The 22,467-nt window shown below is 37.5% G+C and overlaps 2 protein-coding genes across 4 annotated transcripts in view; one reads left to right on the forward strand and one right to left on the reverse strand.

The window, feature by feature from the left end:
* ralgapa2 (Ral GTPase activating protein catalytic subunit alpha 2) overlaps positions 1–2,984 on the forward strand; it is a 143,824-nt gene extending 140,840 nt beyond the window's left edge. For 2 of the 3 annotated variants that reach the window (XM_065267503.2, XM_073812491.1), the window contains one exon: positions 909–2,984. In XM_065267503.2, the coding sequence (XP_065123575.1) occupies positions 909–1,066 (158 nt within the window). In that variant the 3' untranslated portion in view covers positions 1,067–2,984. The remainder of the gene's footprint in view (positions 1–908) is intronic. The other variant, XM_073812493.1, reaches the window with a different exon arrangement.
* A 2,736-nt stretch (positions 2,985–5,720) lies between these two features.
* insm1b (insulinoma-associated 1b) lies at positions 5,721–8,299 on the reverse strand. Its single transcript, XM_065267359.2, has one exon. The coding sequence runs from the start codon at positions 7,740–7,742 to the stop codon at positions 6,378–6,380; it is 1,365 nt and encodes a 454-aa protein (XP_065123431.1). The 5' UTR covers positions 7,743–8,299; the 3' UTR covers positions 5,721–6,377.
* Between the last annotated feature and the right edge of the window lie 14,168 nt (positions 8,300–22,467).

Genomic DNA, 22,467 nt, shown 5'->3' on the forward strand with positions numbered 1-22,467 from the left:
TTGGGCCCCTATAACGATCATGTTAATCATAATCACACTTTCTTTTTCCAACACAATGTACTCCACAAGGCACTTCATGAAAAGCAGGGTTGTCTATAAAGAAATCAAATATTGGTGCACTTGCATGATTGATTTGATTCACACATCACTCCACCAAACCTGAGCTAGTTACATCGGATGATCAGGACACTCACGACCCTTGATTTCTGTGCTCCCGTGTGGAAACGTGAGACGCTCAATCATTACTTTGATCAATAAATAATAGAAATCCCCTGGCCTGTGCATAACTCCATTAGAGAGAAGGAACTCATGGGTAAGTGTGGATCTTCTCTGCTGGCATCTTCAGATAACAGTGATGGTCTCTGTGGACGTGTGGAACGGACACCACCCCACACTCGTTTACACCTCCCATATTCCTTTCACATGCTCAGACTCCTCCTCCTCCTCTTTCAAAGAAGCCCTGGAGTGGAGGTCCTCCAATGAGCGCATGTTCCCCACACCATCTGCTCTCAGAAACTTGAGATGCCCGTAAAAAAAAGAAAACGGTCGAAAAGAAAGAAAGAAAATAGCCAAGCAGATGCCATCTTGACAAAGCAGGAAGCTTGTTTAATTTAGATGCTTTCTGAAGTACCTCAGTCTCAGATTGGCAGCAGGATTCATATTTTGCATTTATTTAATTTTTTCCAGGAACTGCTCTTCCAACATTCACAATGGTTAATTTCGAGTTCTGTCACCCAATTATACTCCAAGCTTGATTGATATTTCCGTAGCATCTTTTATACTTCATCACCCATCATATCCGCCCCAGTAATGGCATGCTATTAGTTTTAAAGCAAGCATGTTGATATCATCTTGGCTTATTCTTCACCCCGCGTGTAATATCGGCCCTCTCGCTTCTCATTTCCCAGGTTCCCTCAGTTACAGCACAAGCGCTGACCTCAGTGTTACTGTGACAACCAACGACTCCAGCGACCAGGTGTCGCCCACCATGCCGCGCGCCTCGAAAAACCGGGTGTCAGGAAAGATCCGACGTTCAGCCAGCGCCATCAGCAAGTCCTCCAACTGAACGCTTTCTCCTGCCGTCAGACTGCAATTTCTTTAGACAACATGTGTGTGTGGATGAATGTATTTATTAACTGTAGTTTGTTTTGCTTTTTGCATTTCTTAGTTTAAGTAGCAATGAAAGATGCAACTGTTGCCCGCAATAATGCATTACTTCACCGGTCACGTCGAAAGACCTAAACTTCACCAAATATGAAAAATCGCTGTATTTGCTTAAAACTATAAATATATCAAAATAATGACTGTTGAACTTAAAAAAAAGTCATCATGACATATAAATTGATCTTTTTATGAAACCCAAGGCTAGTTTTCCTTTAGCCTTTTAAATCGTGACAAGCTTTTTAAACATTTCTTGGTTTGGTGTACTGCGTAGAATAAACTAAATGTCTTAATGTGAAAAACACTGAAAACTGGACCAATGATACAGAGTGCACTGAATATCCATACCAGCACTGAGATGTTTGTTCATACTGACCGTCAGTCATCACCGCCTCTGTTTTTCATGCGCTCAGTAGTCTTACACATTTGACCATGAGAGAGAAAGCGATTATTAATACTAATGTGTAAAACTGAGCCTACAATTAGTGACATCTTTCAAACTAGGATGCAATGGATTGTTTATTATTATTATTATTATAATTTACTGTTAAATGACTCGTATGATTGTTTTCTGGGCTTGACTTATGCAACATGCTGAATTGGATATTTCATGTCTGTAAATCTGTGAATCGAATGCTCATCACGTAAATCTACTCTGACATTCCGATGTTTTTCTACGTGTTTTTGCACTCGGTCAGTGGACGTTTGTGCTTTTCTTTCTTCTGTGTTTGAATGTACTTTGGTTTAATTTCATTGAATAATATATTTGTCTCATGTACATACAGGAAAAATGTTTTCCATGATAATATGACGTATACCTGACTAAATTAAAAAGCCTCAGGTGAGCCTGAACGCAATGCACTGGGTGTGAATGTGTGTGTGTGTGTGTTTATGAAGGGAGCGTTTAACAGTGCCTGTGTAATACCTGTCCATATTGAAGGAGTTTGCTTTGTTTTTTCTTTGTGTTTTCCACAACTTTAATTGATCCCACACTTGCCGGATGAAGAGCAGCGTCTTCTCCCTACAAGAGATAGAGTTGTGTTGTTTATTGTGAAGTAAATTGAATGAGATTGTGGGTGTTTGGTGAGAGGCGCTTCTGTTGATGAGATGCTGGATGGGGTGCTTTTCCACCTGCCTCTCCGAGTGCCCTTTACCGTACCAGCAGCATGCCAGCGCTTCTTTCTCCGGCTCCCCCCGCAGCAGCCTGGCGCTTGCCAACGCCCTGCCGCCCATCTCTCTGTTACCGTAGAGACCCAGCCTGGTTGCCATGGATGCCAGGTGTTACACACGCTTCAAGCTCCTCCCGAGCTGAACTTCTTTGCCTTACCTGTACGCATTTCTCTCTGTTGTTCTGGTTTGGTCTTGCTTTGTCATGCTTGTTTGTTTGTTTGTTGTCTCACAAAAGCTAAGGAACACATGATCTCTGATTGAAAAATGTTGGCGAATGTATGCAAATCGGCAGCCGAATCCGAGTCACAACTCATTTTGTCTCGGCCGGGAAGATGGCTGCCGTCTGCTGTGGTTTCAGCATTTTGACGTAGCGCTCGCCAGCGACGTAGTTTGATTTTAATGACTTGTTCTTAGTAGACTTTGTCTCTGTATATCGTGTTGGTTTTTTTCTGTATGCTCTAAATTCTGAAGGATTTAAATATATTAATGCCTGTAATATAATCTTTGTAAAAGACCTCGAGGAAGCTTGAAGATTTCATTCTGACTTGTTAACATATCAGACTGTTTTTAATAGAAAACCTAATCACTTTATCTTTACTAGAAATGTGAAGAAATTGAAACATTTCATTAAATTGATTTGAAATTCATGTTTACATGCATTTGTTTGGTGTGTTTCTTTGGTTGTTTCACAAATATGGGTCCTTAACTTGGTTTTCTATGGTAATTCTTGTATAATTATCATTCATGCAATTGGGTCAGTGACAAAAAAAAACGGTTTGGCAAGATAAAAACTTGTTTTAAAAGCATGCAGCAGGTATATTTTAATGCATATAAAGTATTTACGTTGATTTTATTACATTTGCACCATTTTTATGAAAGTTAAGACTGAATGGGCCTGAAAATGTCAAATGGGGTGCCAAAGAATGAGAAATATAAAATATTTTATTCATCTTGATGGCATGTAAGCGTAATCATCAAAAAAAAAAATATTTTTAAAATATCACATCATGAAAATACATTTTATTAGTTATTACTATATGTAATTTCTTATGCGTTTTTGTCATATTTGTCCGGTCATATGCTGTAAAAAAATAGCTGTAATTATGCAGCTGGTTGCCAGTAACTTGCTGAAGAAGAAAAAGACTGAAAATGTTTCATGTTCATTAAACTTTGAACAAACTGTTGCCAGTAAATAACATAACTGTAAAATCTACAGTAAGTTACTGGCAGCTAGTTCCCAGTAATACTGTAATTTCTACAGATTTTTATTTACAGTGTGCTTTCTAAAGAAACTTTGACAAATTATGTAAAAATGTATGTAAAAAAATCATATTAAACTAAACTAGATTATTTTTTTTCCACATTTGTTAATGAATATATTTATATTGTCATTTAAAAAAAAATACTAGTTACACCAATTGACATTTTTGCAGTTATCCCCTAAATATTTTTTTAATGAAATAAAACCAGAAAAAAGTGAATGTATGCAAGTAATCTGCAAATTTATTTAGAAATTTGAACCCTTTTACATTAAATGAACCATAAGGACACAAAATAATTAATGTCACTTTATTGACCCAATTATTATGATCTTATAATTTTAAAAACTACATGTAAAAATGTAATTGTAGCTTAAATGATGATGTAAATGATGCACTTATCTAAACTTTTTATGTCTTCGTGGTTTTGACAATAATCCTTTTTTGATATTGGTTATCTCAGCATCAACAAATGTATAAAGCAACATGTTTGCATATAAACATCCTACTCTGTATTTACAAAAACACTTTCATCATTAATAACCCTTTAAAGTGACAGAGAGAATAAGCATTGATTTAGACAAACACATCTGACATCTCACATTCCTGTCTATGACCTGGACAAACAGGTTGACAATCTGTTCAACACATCATGTATGTTTTCATATGTGTCTAAAATCATCCGTTGCTTTGTGGTCTTGTGAGAGAATGCGTGTGTGTGTGTGTGTGTGTGTGTGTGTGTGTGTGTGTGTGTGTGTGTGTGTGTGTGTAAGTGAATGGGTGGATGTGAAGCTCAGGGTTAGAGGTTCTTCTGTCTCCGAGGGAATATTGAGGGTAACCTGAACCTCCTCCCATCTGTCTCCCCTGCTGCTCCACGAGAAGAGAAGCGTCTCCTCCCGACCGTCTCACCGAGAATACAGGTGCACAAACTCCAACACCTTCAGCTCATGCAGGTGTCCTCCATCACACTCACATGTAATTATACTACTGTGTGTGTGTGTGTGTGTAAAACAACAAAAAGTTTGCTATTATTATTCACATCTCATTTGAAACTGTGCACGTTGTTTTATTTGTTTAAACAATCAGATGCTGATCCTTGAAACATTTTACCTTGCATTGATTTATGTGTAATGTTTATTGATCAGGTTTGTTGTCTTGTGCTTTCATATTATTATTATCCTACACTGTAAAAAATAATGCAGGATGAAGTTACAACTTGGTTTTGTAACCTTCTATTTTAAGTTTTGGCTTCTGAAAAGTTGACATAACTTATAAAATCAAGTTGAAATTGTTTAGCTTGTTTTTTATCTGCATATTTGTACAGTCTACACACATAAATAGATTTTAATGATTTATTTATTGATAGTCTAACTGTTGGTCAGCACTTGTTTTTAAAGATGTGCATTATATGATCAAAAGTCTTAAGAGACGATATGCAACATGCCTAAAAGCAATAGTGTCTGCAGAAATCCTTCACACATGTACAGTTTCTTTGTTTATTATAATAACAGTTTGTGTCACCCTTTGAATGATTTTGGCTGGATTTCTGGTGTGCTAACTACATGATTTTATTAATCACATAAGATGTGCATAGTGATTTCAGAATGACGGATTAAATCAATACTGATGCACTTTAAGCAAAGACAGGACCTGAAACGACGATATTTTAAATCATGTTTGACACAAGGAAAAATAAACATTTTATAGTTTCAACACCAATCTAACAGTTGTGTATCTTAGATTTGAATACCTCTACTTTAAGATATGTTTTAATCTATACTTAAGGGTTGTTGCGATCTATAAAATATTAGAGAACATATATAATAAAAGCTAAAAGGATCCACTGGCCCCTGGGGTTTCAGTAAAGGGCCCCTTGAAGTAATAAGGGTTCAGTTATTGTATTTGAAGTCTGAATGAGTGACCATCTGTTGTTCATATACAGTGACTGAGATCCTGACTTCCTATAGCTACAAATGACCCAATGAAACAATTTGACAAAGTGATGAGTGCTTTCTAAAGTCTGCCTGCACTGATATTTAAAATTTGCACAAAACTATGAAATGTTATACAAAATAAACGTGAGCAAGCATTCTCGTTTTGAAAATATTTTATTTGAGTAGACAACACGGACGCACATGTAAAGCGCTAGGTAGCAAACATTTAGGAAAATAAGCTGTATATGTAGAAAAGGATTGCATCTATAAGAGCTTTACGTTTCCAGAGAGCGCACAAAAAACTTGAGACCACCCAAGACAAAATGATCTTGACAAAACGATTCGACTGCAATATGTGACACGGGAACAAAAATTAATAATTTACACAAAGCCATTGAAAATAAATAAATACATAAATAAATAAAATATTACCAATAAACATATTACAATAATTTTACATCGTGATAGTAAGTTATTAGAAGCAATCGTGTGCCGACATTCAAAAACAATCATTACACTCAAGAGTCCTTAAGGCAGTAGTTTGATGTATTTCTCTAAAGGCATTTCTGGCTACTAAAGGGAAACTTTTCCGAGTTTTGAAGAAAGAGATCATTTTCAGTCCTGTAATTCACATGCTAGATTAAAGCTACAGACGTGAAACGCACAGCATGTGAATTCAAGGCAGAGGTACATGAAACGTGTCTTAGGTCTAGAAGCTATCAGTACATTACCACCACGTGTGCAAGGGTTCTAGAAAAATACCTTTAAAAGGACCAAACTAACACTTTATCTCCGGGGTTCTAGGCGTGAATGTGACAAATCGGGCTTGATTTTGGAGATGCGCGGGTGCGCTTTAGCAGGCGTTGCGCACGGGCATCTGGAGGAGGATGACTTGCCTGTTTTCGGTGGGGTGGCATTTGTTGATGTGTCTGGTAAGACCCGGTGAGCTGAAGAAAGTGGCGGGGCAGAACTTGCAGGGAAACGCCTGAGAGTCGTCGTGCAGGAGGCGCAGGTGCCGCTCCAGACTCGCCCGGTTGGGCAGATTCTCTCCGCAAGCGGGACACATGAGACAGTCCACCGGGCTCAGATTAAGGGGACTCTGGCTTTGGCTGTCTACGATTTCGGGGCTCTCCACTCTCTCTGCGTTATGAAAAGCGTCTCCGATCCTTTGATTTTGGAGAGCTTGGTGTCCCAAGATGTGCTTTCTCAGGTAAGCTTGGCGTTTAAATCTCTTCCCGCATTGCTGGCAGTCGTACAGCCCCTCCTCGGAGCCGGACTCGGACAGACCTGGACTCGGGGTGTCTCGCTCACCGGAGAGGTCTTCTGGGAACGGTTTGGCGGGTTGGATGGCTTGTTTGGCGCTTTGGGAACCAGGCGCGTTCTGGACTCGCGGTTTGTGCCATCGCCGATGGGAGGCCAGGTTTGCCGGACAACTGAAGACCTTGTCGCACTCGGGACACCTGTACTCCACCCTCACTATCCTGGAGCACTTGTGCTGTGCCAAAGAGAACGGATCCGAGTACTCTTCTTTGCAAAGCTGGCATATGAACTCTCCCAGGGGCTTGTTTGTGTTGCTTGAGGCCGCTCGTGGTTTCAGGTCCACAGGTCCCTCTTTGATTTTTAGGCCGAGCACGGGGGACGTCGTCACCTCGTCCTCGAAATTCAGTTTGCGTATGGCTTTGGGTTTCTTGGCGTGTTTGTTGCTTTTACGCTCGGCGTCGGATGACGGTCTCTTGGCGCCTGTTCTGACGGACGCGCCGTGCGCGCTGCTCGCTGTTCCGCTCCGGTTACTGTTGCTGGTGCCGATTTTCAAGTCAACGGGAGCGAACAGAAGATGAGGGTCCAGAGTGGTGAGAGAAGCGGGAGTCGGGAACGATTCGGCGGATATCGGCGAACCCAGATTAAAACTTCTCTCGAAATATTTTCGGTCGTGCTCTTTGCTTATAGGCCGGGTGGGGCTGTACAGGGCTTGGTAGACCGTCTCTGGATTGCCGAACTGCACCGGTTTCGCTCTGTGGACCGGCACCGGCGCGTCTGCGCCATCCGAAGGGGATGCTGAGATGATTCTGTCCGGCTTGGAGGCGCTGGACGCGGGCAATGATGCCACGAAATGCGCGCTGTGATATTCTGGAAACGATCCTGCATCCTCATCCGAGCGAATCCTGTAGGAAACGAGCGCTGCCTTCTTGTTTCTTTTCACCAGGAATCCTTTGGGCATGTCGGCGGATGGATGAGGCGAGGATGACAAGGCACAACGAGACGAACAGTTTATGATCCAGACACGCCGTTCGCCTCCCTCCCTCTGAGAGATGCTTTTGCTGCTGAATGCATAGCTGTGCACTCTTTTTAAGCGGCAGTGATGTTATTGTTCTCGCCCCTTGTCGCTTCATCCTCATCCAATCAGATACGAGCTCTGATCTCTGTGGAATTGCCCGTGGGAGGGCTGAGAGAGAGAGTCGGACCCGGGGCAACGGAGCAGATGTACCTGGCCTTTATTATAGTAGTCATGCGCGCTGGTCTCTATTCACGGTCTGATGGAGATGTATGGAGAGGAGCGCGTGCCGTGGCTATAGGGAACGGAGGGAAATGTCACTCACTGCCATCATCATCAACAGCAGCATCAGAATTTCAAATGAGTGACAACAAAGAAAGTTGTTTTAAAATGCGTATTTTGGATCTGTTATAAGGGAATGCGCCTTAACTAAATCAATAAAATTCCAAAAATTTTACACATTGATCAATAACAAAAATTATTGAAGAAAAGTTTAAGTAGAAATACAGTGAATTGTTCTTGTTTTTGTGTGTGTTTTAATCATTTAAATTTCCCTGTGGAAAACACACTGACACTTTAATTTAGTTATAAAATTAAGTCTATTTAAATTAATTCATTAAATATTTCAATTTATTCTTTTATGTTATTGTATACAAAATAGTGCTTATATTTGAATATTTTAGAATTTAAATGTATTTGGAAAATAATCAGTTTAACTTCCAATTTAAGTTGTGTCCCCTAAGTTCCCCAAATCCAACAATAGCATTAAAAGTCACACTTAACAAATCAAGCGTTTACAAGAAGCATGATTCCACACTAAGTGCACGTTGTTGATTCATGAATCAGCCCTCATGAAGATTTTAAGTGTGTTTGCAAATGTGGACATGAGGGGGGATTTTGAAAAGGCACGTGTGTGTGTCTCTGGTCAGTATAAATCAGCTGGCTCGCGCATGCATAAGTCATCAGACGCAGCAGCTCTCAATGGCCGCGTCTGGCCAGCCGTCACAGCCTTTTCTGCCTTTCAAAAGCAAATTGACCTCGAGGCTGTGGAACAGGGATACACGCGCAATCTGGCCAAAAGAGAGACGCGTGCTGGACGCAATCAAAGATGAGCACTGACCTCGAGGTCAAGCCAAGGGTCAGCCGTCATTACATTACTTCAAACCACCATGACCAATCACGACGCAAGACTCTTTCTTTTGGACAGAATGCAGAATTATTTGCTACATCCGTGCGACACAATGCTAGTTTTAACTACAACAAAAACGTTTTAAGCAAATAATTTCTTTTAAATGTCCATGTGGCTTATGGTGTTTTCATGCGTAATTCCGTAAAAAAAGTTTAAACGAGCAAATTATTATAGTTTAAAATGAAAACATTTTTTAATACACTATTTGTGCTAGTTTACAGAAACATTTTAGTATATTTTTATGCAAGTTTTGCGTCACAAGAAATACAATTTCCAATATTTTTTTATAGTCATTTAAATGTGCTTGATTTCAGAAAACTTTCTTTTCCATGTTTTGCATGCTTTTCGTTAAAGGTTCAGCGTGCATAGCATCATGTTGTTTCTTTGCTCTGTGAAACAGTTGCTTTAAATTCTCTCCTAGCGCATAATTGGACAGACGTGTTGCACGGGTTTGCATTCATCTATTGTTCCCCTCATTAGCATAAAGCTGCTGTATGACCGAGTCAAAGAATTGCCCAAGCATTCAGATTTGCGCCTGCTGCCATTCACTATTGCACTTTCAGAAAGACCATATAGAAAAACTGCAGCGCATTCAGAAGAATATAATGCAATGTTGCATCATCACATATCTAAATGTTTCCAACATCACCATGACTTTACCCACCTGATGTAGTTCTCATCTAATATTTAACATCTTTTTATTTACACATTTCCCTTTTGAAAACATGTTTTGCCCGGTGTTAACATTATCAGAAGTTTGTTTGTTTTGCTTTTACCGAGCACAATGCACTTCGATGGCATTTTAATGAGATTGTGTGGGTGCGCACCGGCCGTATGTGCGCGTGTTTGCTGTGAGGCGCGTGCTTGTCGCGTCTCATTTGCATACAGCTGCTGGGCCGGCGCCCGCCTCCACCCCCTTCCTGGCCACGAGCCCTCTCTTAATACTATCAGAGAAAAGACTTATCAACATATTACACTCAGTAAATCAGCATCTTAAAACAAACCTGGGCATTAACAAACATGTTTACAGTAGAGTCGAAATGACACATGCAGACTTGAGAATTACATTTTGAGTTTTCTTTATGTTGATATTCAAAATGTAAAACATTTTTCAAGAATTGACCAGACGAAAATATGAACTACACATTCTGTTGTGGTCCAATAAAGAAACTATCCTAAAGATTTCATTAACTATAAGAGTAGTTGCATTGGGTAAGCAACGCAAATATCATGGGTTTGAGCGCAGGGAACACACATACTGATAAAATATCTAAAGGAAAACTATGAATGCACTGTAATCGACAAAGGCAAAAATATAAATGTGTATATTTACTAATGTTTAGTGAGGATCATTTGCATGACTCCACCTACAGGTTGACACGTGCTATTGCACCACAGCTTTATCTCTAAACCTTAAGTTTTCAAGAGCTTTATAAGAGTTCATTTTCACTTCTCAGGAGTCACAAAAACAGACATAAGGTAAATTAGGGGTGTCCAAAACAACTATGACTTTAGTTAAAACATTTTATTTTGGGGGGGTACCTTTACACTTTAAACGACACAATCCATGCTGTTTTTGGGACAACACACATTGTAAAAAATACTTGAATACTGCCTTAAAAAATTTTGTTAAATCAACTCAGATATACAAGTCATGTCAACAGAGATGAGTTGGCACAACTTATAAAATATAGTTGAGAAAGTCAACTTAATTTTATAAGTTATAACAACTCACCTGTTATAACAACTCATCTCTAGTCAAAATAAATAATAGTAAGTTGAAATCCGAGTTGATTCAGTTTTAAGGCAGCAAAGTATTTTTTACAGTGCACTATAAGGGGCGCAGGGTTTTAGATTAATCCAGGACAAGGCCTAATTCATATTAGGACATTTAAGATATGTCAGTGCAATATGTTTTTAAATAAAGCCAGCTCAAACATCCATTTTAGTTTTAGTTTATAAGCACTGCCCCTAAATGTGTTGTCCCATAGACACATTTCTGTGTTATTATTGGGACAATACATTTTGTGTTACTTTTAACACGACTTGTGTTGTCACTTTTATTTGTTTTAACACAAACCCCCCCAAAAAAGTGTTAAAATGACACATAGATCCAGACAAGGTTTAGTTTAAGCCAAGACTATACCTTAGTTTAATTAGGATATGTAAGTCACTTTTATAAAATGTCTTAAAACAAACATTACACGTGTGTATCTTGAGACATACGTTATTTTCAGTTAAGACAGCTCAAATTTTTATTTTATACTTAATCCTTGTCTGTGAAACCGGACAATAGTGTGTTAAACAGCATAACACAAACAAATGTGTAAAAAATTAACACATTTATAAGATTGCAATTTTGCTGACTTATTAAGTTTAACCAATTTGGCTTTACAAGTAATTTTAACTTAGAATTTTAACTATTTGACTACCCTTGATCATATTTGTGTTAAATGATTTCAACATGCATTTATAATTTGTAAATTATCACTTTGTCAAAATTGAATGTAGTATGTTGAATTGAGTTGCACAGCCAATTTGATTCAACTTACCAATTAAGGGAGCAATTTTCTTTTTTAAGTTTATGAATATGTAACTCTACATCAACATTTTGACCAAATAAACACTGTGTAATTTTATCATCTGGTCTAGTTCTGTTAAGATTTTTAAATAAAGCAAAGGTCCACAGAGGCAGGCAAACAATTTTTCCATTAATGATATACAGAGCTTAAATACTGTAACCACAAGTTCATCATAAATCACATACATATATGTGCATACACATACGTAAAAACATAGTGAAGTGAATGCTCAGTCTGTAAAAATGAGAAATGATTCTGAACACAGAGTTGAAAGTCAATGGCTGCTGTCCATGGTTCTGAAGCAGCTTCACAAACACTCTGCTCACCGTTCTCTTCAGTTTCTTGACTGCATTGACACTAAATAAAGAAGACACAACAAGAATGTCAAACACTCATCGGCACGCGCGTGCAACACGCAATTATGCACGGGCGCAAAATAAACCAGGCCCTGTTAAGAATGCCGAACGTCACATTTCCCAAACGAAGCATTTCCAGCATTGACACACGGCTCATTAGCAGCCGTCATTTGCATTCCCCTATAATTGTGCATCATCCTTGATTTGTATATGATCTTCCTTATTAGCCCATATAATGGGGTTAATAAGACCCCGCTCGTCGCACTTATCGTTTCTGTGCCGAGAGCAGGCAAGAACAGAGCCAGGACTTAATTAATTGTATCAGTGTTTTCATCTGCAAGAGTAGTGCTCCCACACCAACATTAATATGATTCTGCAAATGGAGGGAAGTGCTACAGCCTGGCCCAGAGACATAAAAGATTGCACTCAAATTAATTTAGGCCTAATTAGAGCGTGGGCGTCAGGGAGTGGTTTGCATAATAAGACCTTACAGATGAGATCAGACGTTTAGCTTAAGGCAATGCCTTTACATATCCTTTACACCAGACGTAACCCTGAGGTAAGCATGGGATGGTCCGCACCCAAGACTGTGGTCTACTGTAAGATCAGGATGATGATACTTTGGGGAAACATCGGTTTTGTGAGGTGCACTGCAACCAATTTCCATCTCAATAAGACAAATTAGTCAAGCTGGAATCTGATTCAGATCATTTGTGTATTTTTTCACAATGGCAACTTTAGAGCTGAGATCATCTTCAGTATGTTAATAGAGTCGAGCCTCCGTCGCATTAATCACCAGCATTCTCTGTGTGCTCCTCTTCATCTCTGGAGCTGATTTTGGCCTCCATGTTTCAGTCTTTCATGTGATCATCCGTGATGAGGCGCTGCGGAAGAGTCTGAGAGCGCTGATGGGAATTACAAGGAATGTGATTAGACAATCAAATCCAGAATTCACTTTGGCTGATGCCGTTTGTTGGAGGACTTTTCCTTTATGAATTATAACACAGACATATTGTCAGTATTGTCAAGATCAGGGGTGCCCCAACTTTTTCCTACCTATAGGGCCAAAATCAAAACCGTGGGCCAAAAGTAAATGCTGCTGTGTTATATTAAAGGTGCAGTGTGTAACTTTTTGAAGAATATTTTGACAAAAAAGCAATATAATATCCATAACTATATTATCAGTGGTGTATAAAGACCTCAAATAATGAACAATCATGTTTTAATTACCTTAGCATAATATGTTTTTATCTACATACACAGCGTCTCCCTTCACATGGATGCCACCATTTTGTGTCACCATGTTTCTACAGAAGCCCTTAACGGACAAAATTTGTTTAATAAGTTGCCTCTGATGTAGACATGTTTGTCCTGTGGCATCTACCGGAGCTTCTCTATGCATTTCAAAAGTGAGGGGTCAGCCGTGGACGAGCCGTTGGTTGCAATTTGCAATCTCACCACTAGATGCCGCTAAAATGTACACACTGCACCTTTAAAATTAAAGTTGTCCTGATTCTCCTTTAATATTTAAAAAACAAATAAGCAAACATTACTCTGTTTATGCATAACTAATGCAGTTTTATTTTCAAAGGTAATGGTTGTAAAAAAATAAATAATTTTGCCAATAATTTTTAAACCTTGACCTCTCCATTATTAGCCCTAAAGTACCCAGATTTGTTGAGTTTAGTGATGCATGCTATACTCCTTCAAGTATGAATGTACATTAAAAAAATTATTCACTTTAATTCCTTGCATTTACATTTTTATAATGTACAAATAAAACAAAAAATTTTACATTTTAGAAAATGTTTAATTAGAAATATGAACTTCTGCATCAATGACGTTTATCCTTTTTCCTTATTTCATGTGGCATGATGGGCCATATTAAAAGTAATTGCGGGCCAACTTTGGCCCTAGTTTGGGCACCTCTGGTCAAGATTGTTGCTTTTTTATTAGGAATTGTGAAAAACCAACAAGGAGAAATAAAACAACTGGGACATAATGAAATGGATGTTGAAAGAAAGAACAGTACATGCCTGTAGAAAAGTTGCCTCTGTCATTCTAGGATGCTGTGGTTGCCAGGTTGCCATTGCTAAGGTGTTCTAAGTAGTTGTTAGGTGATTACTTGATGGTTGTAAAAGTGTTCAGCTTGGTCACTTGTGTTTCATTCCAAAAGATGCAAGAGAAAAATAAAGTTAGTTTCTCTGGTTATCTTTAAGAACGATAGACTCAACTTTGCCCAGCACCATAAAGAAACACATATAAATAGAAATTTTCCAAATAATAACAATAAAATAAATAAGTAAATAACTTCTAGTCAGGGAGTTAAACCGTAACTTAACTAAAGAAATGTACAACAATAAAAATAGCACCCACCTCCCTACAGCTTCCAAAGAACGACTTACAATAAGAGAAAAACAAAAGCGAGCGCAAAGCTCAACAGCTGCAAGAATTTAGTCGCTACAAAAGGGCTTCAACACAGGCACGTTTACACCACAGTGTATATTTAAACGCAATACAAAAGCTGTAGACAGCAGAACAACAAGCTGAAGAAAGCTTTAACTTCTGTGCCTTTATACCGCCTCAATTTTGGTTGGTGAGCAGGTGCAGCTCAAATACCTGCCCGAATGAACGGGAGGAGCCAGAAACAGAAAGACACACGTTTACATAATCCAACACAAGAAATACATCATCTCATTTAACATTGTTCCTCCCTTGTGTTTGGTTTCCAGGACGAGCACGCTAAAGTTTAATATACTTAAACTTAAAGACTTAAACAAACCGTATAAGGATGAGTGACAGTGATGTTTGCCTTTGCATGAATTGTTGTCTATCACTCCAGATTAAGGATGCTTAATAAAGAGAAACCTTTAACCTCAGCTGTCAGTCACATATTAAAGGTTAATGTGATTGGCGCTGTAAATATTTCTGATGCAAAGACTTCTGCACATAATGGGCTAATGCAAAAAGAAGATGTGTTTTATAGTATGCTCACTGAATGAGTGGATCTCAAATGTCACGTTGAAATGTCAATGGCGGATTGTGGCTCTGGTATCACAGATGGCGGTTAGGTTTAATCTGAGACCGGATTCCTTCAGCATTGCCAGCGGAGGTGAAAGATGCTCTGCGAGATGAGAATAGGATGAATGGGAGAGAGAGACAATGAAACATAGAGTGAGCGATTGAGAGAGCGAGAGAGAGAGAGAGAGAGAGAGATGTCTCAGTCAATGCTCACACAGGGTTTCTTCTGAACAAAATAAGAAAAATCCTAAACAAGCTCAATATCTTATATTTTTTCAGGACAGCAATGGGATTAAATTAAGAGCAAATTGAGTGTTTCCTGTGCTTCTTAAATGTTTCTCTTGATTCCTAGACAGCAGACGACTCTGGGCCGGATCGGGACTGCATATGCATGGGACCTGCTGACTCCGGCGAGGATCCGGCCCATGCATTATTTCCTTTCTGGACTCAACTCTTACATGTCATTCTTCAAACTTGTTAAATCTCTACAGTCCATCAGAGCTTTCCCCCATCACTGAATATGATTGATTTAATTGCCGGATGACAGGCCCATGTTGATGGCCCCAAACTTGACCTGAACCCCATTCCATTGACTTCTCGCATTATTAGCTGGTGACGTACGCCCATGCTGACAGCCAACGAAGGGAACTGCTTCATGCTAGAGGAATAACTCATTTGTCTCTGTCTGAAGGGATCCGGGTAGGGGGTCCCGGGTTAATTCTTTGACCAGGCGGAGCTGTCCCTGTGAGTAATGTGAAGAGAGCCCATTGTCCTGCAGCACATGGTCAGTATAAAAAGGCCAAGGGTCAAAGGGCAGCTGGTAAGGCCAAAAGAGAAGTTGGTGGCTTTATGTTTGTTATGTTTGGCTTATTATATTGTGTAACACTCAAAATGCTGTAATAATAAAAGAAGCTAGATCATAAAGATGTTACATTTAAGAAAGTACCAGCGTGGTGCTATTTGTCAGTATAGTCAAGTCAAATTTTCACAGTGTTGCATTGTTTTAAAGCAGTTTCATGGAAATTTTCTGATAAATAACAGATATCATATTAAACTAGACATGCTTTCCATCTTACATGGATACGACCTCCCAAGTATAAGGGTCTTTTCTTGGCATTAATGCTTGGATAACACTCCACAATTTAAAATAATGGCAAGTGTGGTGGATGCGATAGTAAACCTACCACCATCCGTTGGCGCAATGTTTGGAATGACTAATTGCGAGAAGAAAAGCTATATTTAAGTCGCATATCATCGGTTGGTGAAAATGCTGTCATTTCACAAAAGTATTTTTATTGACATTTAGAAAATATCACATAGGTTTTGCGCAAATCCAGCCTGATGTCATGATAATTTGTACGTATTTTATGAGTTGGCTAATTCATGCAAATTTGTATGAAGTGAGTCATACAAAAACATACAATTTTCAAAACAAACAAAAAACCAATAACGAAACCCCTCCCCTAACCTCAATGTCACAGGGGCAAGGGGATATCGTACAAATCGTACAAAATGTACGAATTTGGTTGTACGAATTAGCCACCTCGTAAAATACGTATGAATTGCCATCACTTTAAAAAAAATTCTGCCTTAAACACTTTGTTTGATCAACTTTACAAGTCAATTTAACCCACTATTATTTATCTTGACAAGATGAGTTGCTACAACTTATAAAATGACTATGAGAAGTGACAATATAAATAATATTAAGTTAAATTGACTTGTCAATCCGAGTTGATTAAACAAAAAAGTGCATGAGATAGCATTGGCAAATCTGTAATGGAAAAGCAGTTAGTGACATCTTTAAGATTGAGATCACATTAACAAAATTTAAGCTAAGCTTATACCACATATTTAAAAAGAAATTAATGTCTAAAACTTCAAGGATCAAAACTTTACGTGCACAAACTCACTGTAAAAAAAAAAAAGTATAATCAACTTTGATATACAAGCCATTTCAACTTTTCTATCTTGACCAGTGATGATTTGCTGTTACTTATAAAATAAAGTTAAAATTGCTAAGCTAACTTTATAAGTTACAGCAACTCGAGTTGGGACAGTTAATCTGTAGAGCCGTGTGGTGAGTATTGGCCTTCAGTTTTAATCACAGGATACAGATCAGCCTTTGTCATTTTCAGCGAGACTGTACGAGCAGAATAATGTACACAGAGATCTGATCCTGTGTTGACAGAGAGCCAGGTGCTCAAACACACACAATCCACAACACACATCCTATATAATACAAGACATTAAACGGGCCATTCCACATATTTTACACAACCATGTTGATAATGTCACATTGATGTCAGAATATATGAAGAAACATTTTCTGAAGGGGAAAGATTTAAATGTTATACATAAGGATAAGGGTAAACATATCACTATAATATATTACAAACGTATACAGCCGCGGATCAAATTAAAGGGGACATATCATAAAATCTGACTTTTTCCTGCATGTTCAAGTGCTATAATTGGGTCCCAAGTGCTTCAAATAACCCAGAAAATGTGAAAAAGGTCAACCCAGTAACTTAGTTTTGGTAAACCATCTGCAAACATGTAAAAGGTCATTGAAATTTGGCTCCCCTTGTGATGTCAGAAGGGGATAATACCGCCCTTAGTCTGCACTATCCAACCAGCATGACAAGACCCATGAAAGATGTGACAAAAATCAATGTTTTGATTTAAATTTTTTCTACAAATATTAGTAGTTTTTGTTGAGAAATGAATTTGAACTTGTTTTCTCTAAAGTATTGAAGATAAGACAACCCATCTTTTTTATTTTAACCATGCTTTACTCATTTTTAGTAAATAAATGCAAAAAAACAATTTTTATTAAGAATTTAACAGAAATGTTGTCAGTAGTTCAAAGAAAATTATTGAAACAAACAAAAATGATCATTTTCCTTAATAAACACATACATATAAATAAGAAATCTAGAAAAACTGAAAAGCATCATTGAAATGGTCTCTTATTTTATAAACTATGCATTACATAAAACTCTGCCCATCTCTAAACATTATGTGCTTCTAAGCTTTTATATGCTAATCTGCCCCAATAAAAGCAGTCGGCCATACAACTCATTGTCATATAATCCATTGCATCTAACAAACCTTCACCTGTCTTTAAATCACGACACATATCTGATCATCTTCTGGATGCTAATATCCTCTCAACAGTTTCATATGCCTAATAAATCTTTACAAGCCAAAGCCTCACGTCTGCCTCAAAGCCATTGGTGGAGGAGATTTGATATTTTCACCTGTTCTGCACACCATTGACCGGTAAACATGACTCTATTGTTTGAGGACCCATCTGGTGTCTTGCATTAAAAGCTTCTATTTAAACAACAGATCCCAGGAACGGAAAGGCCAGATTGAGGCAGAACCTCCAATAAAAACAAGCAGTGCGTGACATTTACCTCCTCACAGTGGCCTGGATCACACTGGTCGCTCACTGTCCCTGCTTACTGCCTATAAAAAAAAGGCAATCTCAAGAGATACACCTCAGTCTTTCTCTTTGTTATTCATATTATTACTTGTGGAATACACAAAGCATTCACCACAGGAAGTTATTTACATATGATTATAACATAAAATCAAATACAACAAATGTCAACCTACTTTCGGATTCATGGAAAGTTTATCCTGGCTTGCTTTCAAAGGCCTTGAAGTTGAAATTAAGAAAAGAATTAAGTCTCGTAAATGCTGCCACCTGCTGGTGAATAAACAACACTGACTGCATGAAACACTAGGTAGGGATAATGCCTTCATTTTTTTAAGGCAGCAAAGTAGTGTAGGGGTGGGGTTTCTTTATTGTTTTCTTTATGATAATCACATGTTTTTGCATGATTAACTTTGTAGGCATTAATACAAATTAGTCAACTCATAAAATATGTACGAACCATTTGACATTTTTATAGAAAAATATTTCTAAGCACTTTAAGCTTTCCCTTCACATGGGTGTTTTTATATGAACATGTTCACTAGTTCGCCTGCGCATTCAGTCTTAATGATTAATGGTAAACAAACTTGGCTTGCTGTCGTCGAACGGATTTTAGGCAACAGTTTACGTCCTGGGATTGGTGATGTAGACAAGACCGACATTATCATAATTCCTCTCACTTCTGACTCACAGCCCGTAAGTTAACTCCTGTTAGCATTGCATTGTGAGCGAATTTTTCAAACATGGTAAGGAGCGTCACATTTCCATCTGATGTCAGAGGTATTCAGGCCAATCACAACGTACAGATTAGCTGGCCAATCAGGGACACAGAGCTTTTCAAATACGTGCGTTTCAGGAAGAGAGTGAAAGAGTGAAATCTGGAGCTACAAAAATTTAAGTTATGTGGTTTTTTTAACCATAAACCACACAAACACATTGTATTACACCAAATACACAAAATACACATTGTTTTTAACAATAAAGTAGGTGCACTTTAAAGCAGATATGGGATATGAACCCACACAAAAATGCAAAAAAAAACCTAAAGAATTGTATACTTTATATATATATATAGATGAAGTATAGAGATTTTTTTAGTGTTTTATGTAGCTTTTATAATTTTTTTATTATATAGTTTAAATTTGGTGTTAGTTTAACATGCAGAACACTTTGCTTAATAATAAAATGTATTTGAAAGTATTTTTATGCATTTTTATGCATATAATGTCCTGGGGACAGAGATGGCACCGATTTGGTGGAATGGCCAATGTAAGGATGAAGCCATCTCCAGGGATGATGAAGTGCCTGCTAATTCTCCTATCTTCTGATAGTTGACACCATCTCAGTATCTCAGTATGAATTTCTCTCCGGAGCCCACATGTATTTTTGTCTACCTACAGCTCGACAGGACTCCAGGAATGAAAGAGTTTTCTTCTCTCTATAGCACTGTGATGAAATCAAATCCTCTAACCTGACAGCAGTGTATGAGAGAGCTGTGTTCATTCTCCTGAAAGAGATAAAGTGATTATGCATCTCTAACCGAGTTACAGAGAGACATTGAGTGGGTGATGAGGGTGGATACTGGATGTCAGCATGAACACTAACAGAATTAGATGGAGGATTTCTTCAAAAACACACCGATAGACCGGACAAAAATCAAACACTATCAATCAAGTGTTGTATATAAATAATAATAATAATAATATATATATATATATACACTTATTGTTACTTTATTAATATTTCCTTTATATTTTTATTTAATACAGTAGTAAACTCATCAATATGAAATAAAACAAATGAGGAATTATGTTGTGACTAAAAAAATGCAAGATAAATAAAAACTATATTACATTTTATCATCTTCAGTGTGCTCAGCCTTTGCCTAGAATTTGCAGAAAATTATTTCATTTTATCAAGCTGTTTTTGTGTAGTTTCACCTTGATTTCAAACAGTAATAAATTAGTTCCCATATATTTTGGATCTCATTGGCTGATTCATCTTCATTAATAAGTCTAATAAAAATGCATCATTTATTGAAAGAAATACACATGTTGACACACTTTTGTACACATAACTAGTTTTAAACTCTAGCTGGGAACGTGCTTATATTTTGAAACCATATATATTAAAGGGATAACATTTAAAGGGTCATCATTTACTCACCCTCATGTTGTCACAAACCTGTAAAAATCTCTTTGTTCTGATGAACATGAAGGAAGATATTTTAGTAATTTTAACCAAACCGTTCATGAGCCCCATTTATTTCCATAGTATCATTTTTTCCTACTATGAAAGTGAATGGGGCTCATGATCAGTTTAGATACAAACATTTCTCAAAAAATCCTTTGTGTTTATCAGAACAAATCAATGCATACAGGTTTATAACAACATGAGAGTGAGAAAATGATGACCAAATTTTTATTTTGGGGTGAACTATCCCTTTAAAAATCTCATTATATCTAGGCAGTGGTGTTTGTCCAAGAGTTGTTGCCATACATAGCACTCTGAAATGGCACTGCATGTCAATGTTTTGGCTTTTTTTAAATAAATGTGATGCTCTTACAAGGACAGCTTTGCATGAAGCTTGTTCAACACACTTAAGGTAAGGTCAACTTAATTGATGTTGTGTTTATGAATTGATTTAATTGCTGAATAAAAACGTAATGCCTGCTGTGGCTAAAGGATGCTAACAAATGTGGGAATGGATAATTGTCATATAAAAATAAAAGTTTGGCCTGTTTTTTGCATCTACAAATAAATATTACATAAATGTGAGTTGTTATAGAATGGAGCACGAGGCTAAATTTAGTTCAGAATCAGTAGTCTATAAATGAGTCCGCAGTTTACATTATTAGATCCTGAAAATGCCTCCATATTGACCATTTAAACTCATTTTTATCCTTGCTTTAACATTAAGGTCCTGTGGATGTCACTATTGGACACTCAGAAGACGACGATATTAAAAGGCTCTTCAGGTGACCTCTTTTCAACGCGTGACAAACAAGTAGGTGGTTCTGTGAAACTGAAAAACTGAATAAAAAGTCAGCTGGATCTTTCCTATTCAATATAAATCTTAAATATCACAGATTTTGTAAAGAAAGTGTGCGAATTAACACTTCCGCCAGTGTGCAAGAACCACTAACTTACCTGTTGATGTTCTTAAAGGGCCAGCACTCAATTTTAATTTATCAACGTAACCATTATAAAATATTCGTTTTAATAATGCACATGTATCAAAATATGTTTTTAAATTTAAACATGTAGAAATAGAGTCAAGTATTGAAATGGCAATTATAAATAATAAAAGTTAAAGTAGCATAAAAAAATCATAATGTCACCTAAAATCACATCATGCCCATTGGGATGGACATACACTTACAGTCAAAATAAAATCCTGTGTTGTGAACGATAAAAAGATCTTTGAATAACAGCGTCTATTGTAACATCTAAACACATCAAGATTTTTTGATTGGTAAAAACTCTATACAAAATAAAAGCCTCGTTAAGGGCGCCCTCCTATGGTGAGTAGAAAGTATTACACATTTCACTCTTAGGAAAGGTACAAAAGCTTCAGATACTCTGCAGTTTGTCTTTTGAAGGGAAACAATACGTTTGTGAGGGAAAACTATGAATGTTTCAAATAGCTTTCAATAGTTTAATGCTTTATTAGATATAGGCAATGGTTTTCTTCTAACACAAATAGCGATAACAAATTGACTTGTTGTGTAATAAAGCAGCAGTTTAAAAATTTTTTTGTCAAATGAATCCTCTTGGCCAAAATTTTTTACTTGAAGTATCCCTGAGATTTTAAATAGGACATCATGAAATTTTGACTTTTTGTTTAAATGTTATAATTGGGTCCCCATTGCTTCTATCAACCTAGAAAATGTGAAAAAAAGTGTATTGTAGTGTTGTCTAATATAAACAGGACATGCAGATTAAGCAAATAAATTTTTTTTGTTAATAAGTATTTTATTTAGATTTATTTTTGCAATTATGATTTAAATGTAATTGATTAATCTATTTCATCAACTGCATTCCCCCCGCGAACCACCAGGGGTCGTCCAAACCCAGT

The sequence above is a fragment of the Paramisgurnus dabryanus genome, chromosome 17 (assembly GCF_030506205.2).
Source record: "Paramisgurnus dabryanus chromosome 17, PD_genome_1.1, whole genome shotgun sequence".
NCBI classification, from domain to species: Eukaryota; Metazoa; Chordata; class Actinopteri; order Cypriniformes; family Cobitidae; genus Paramisgurnus; species Paramisgurnus dabryanus.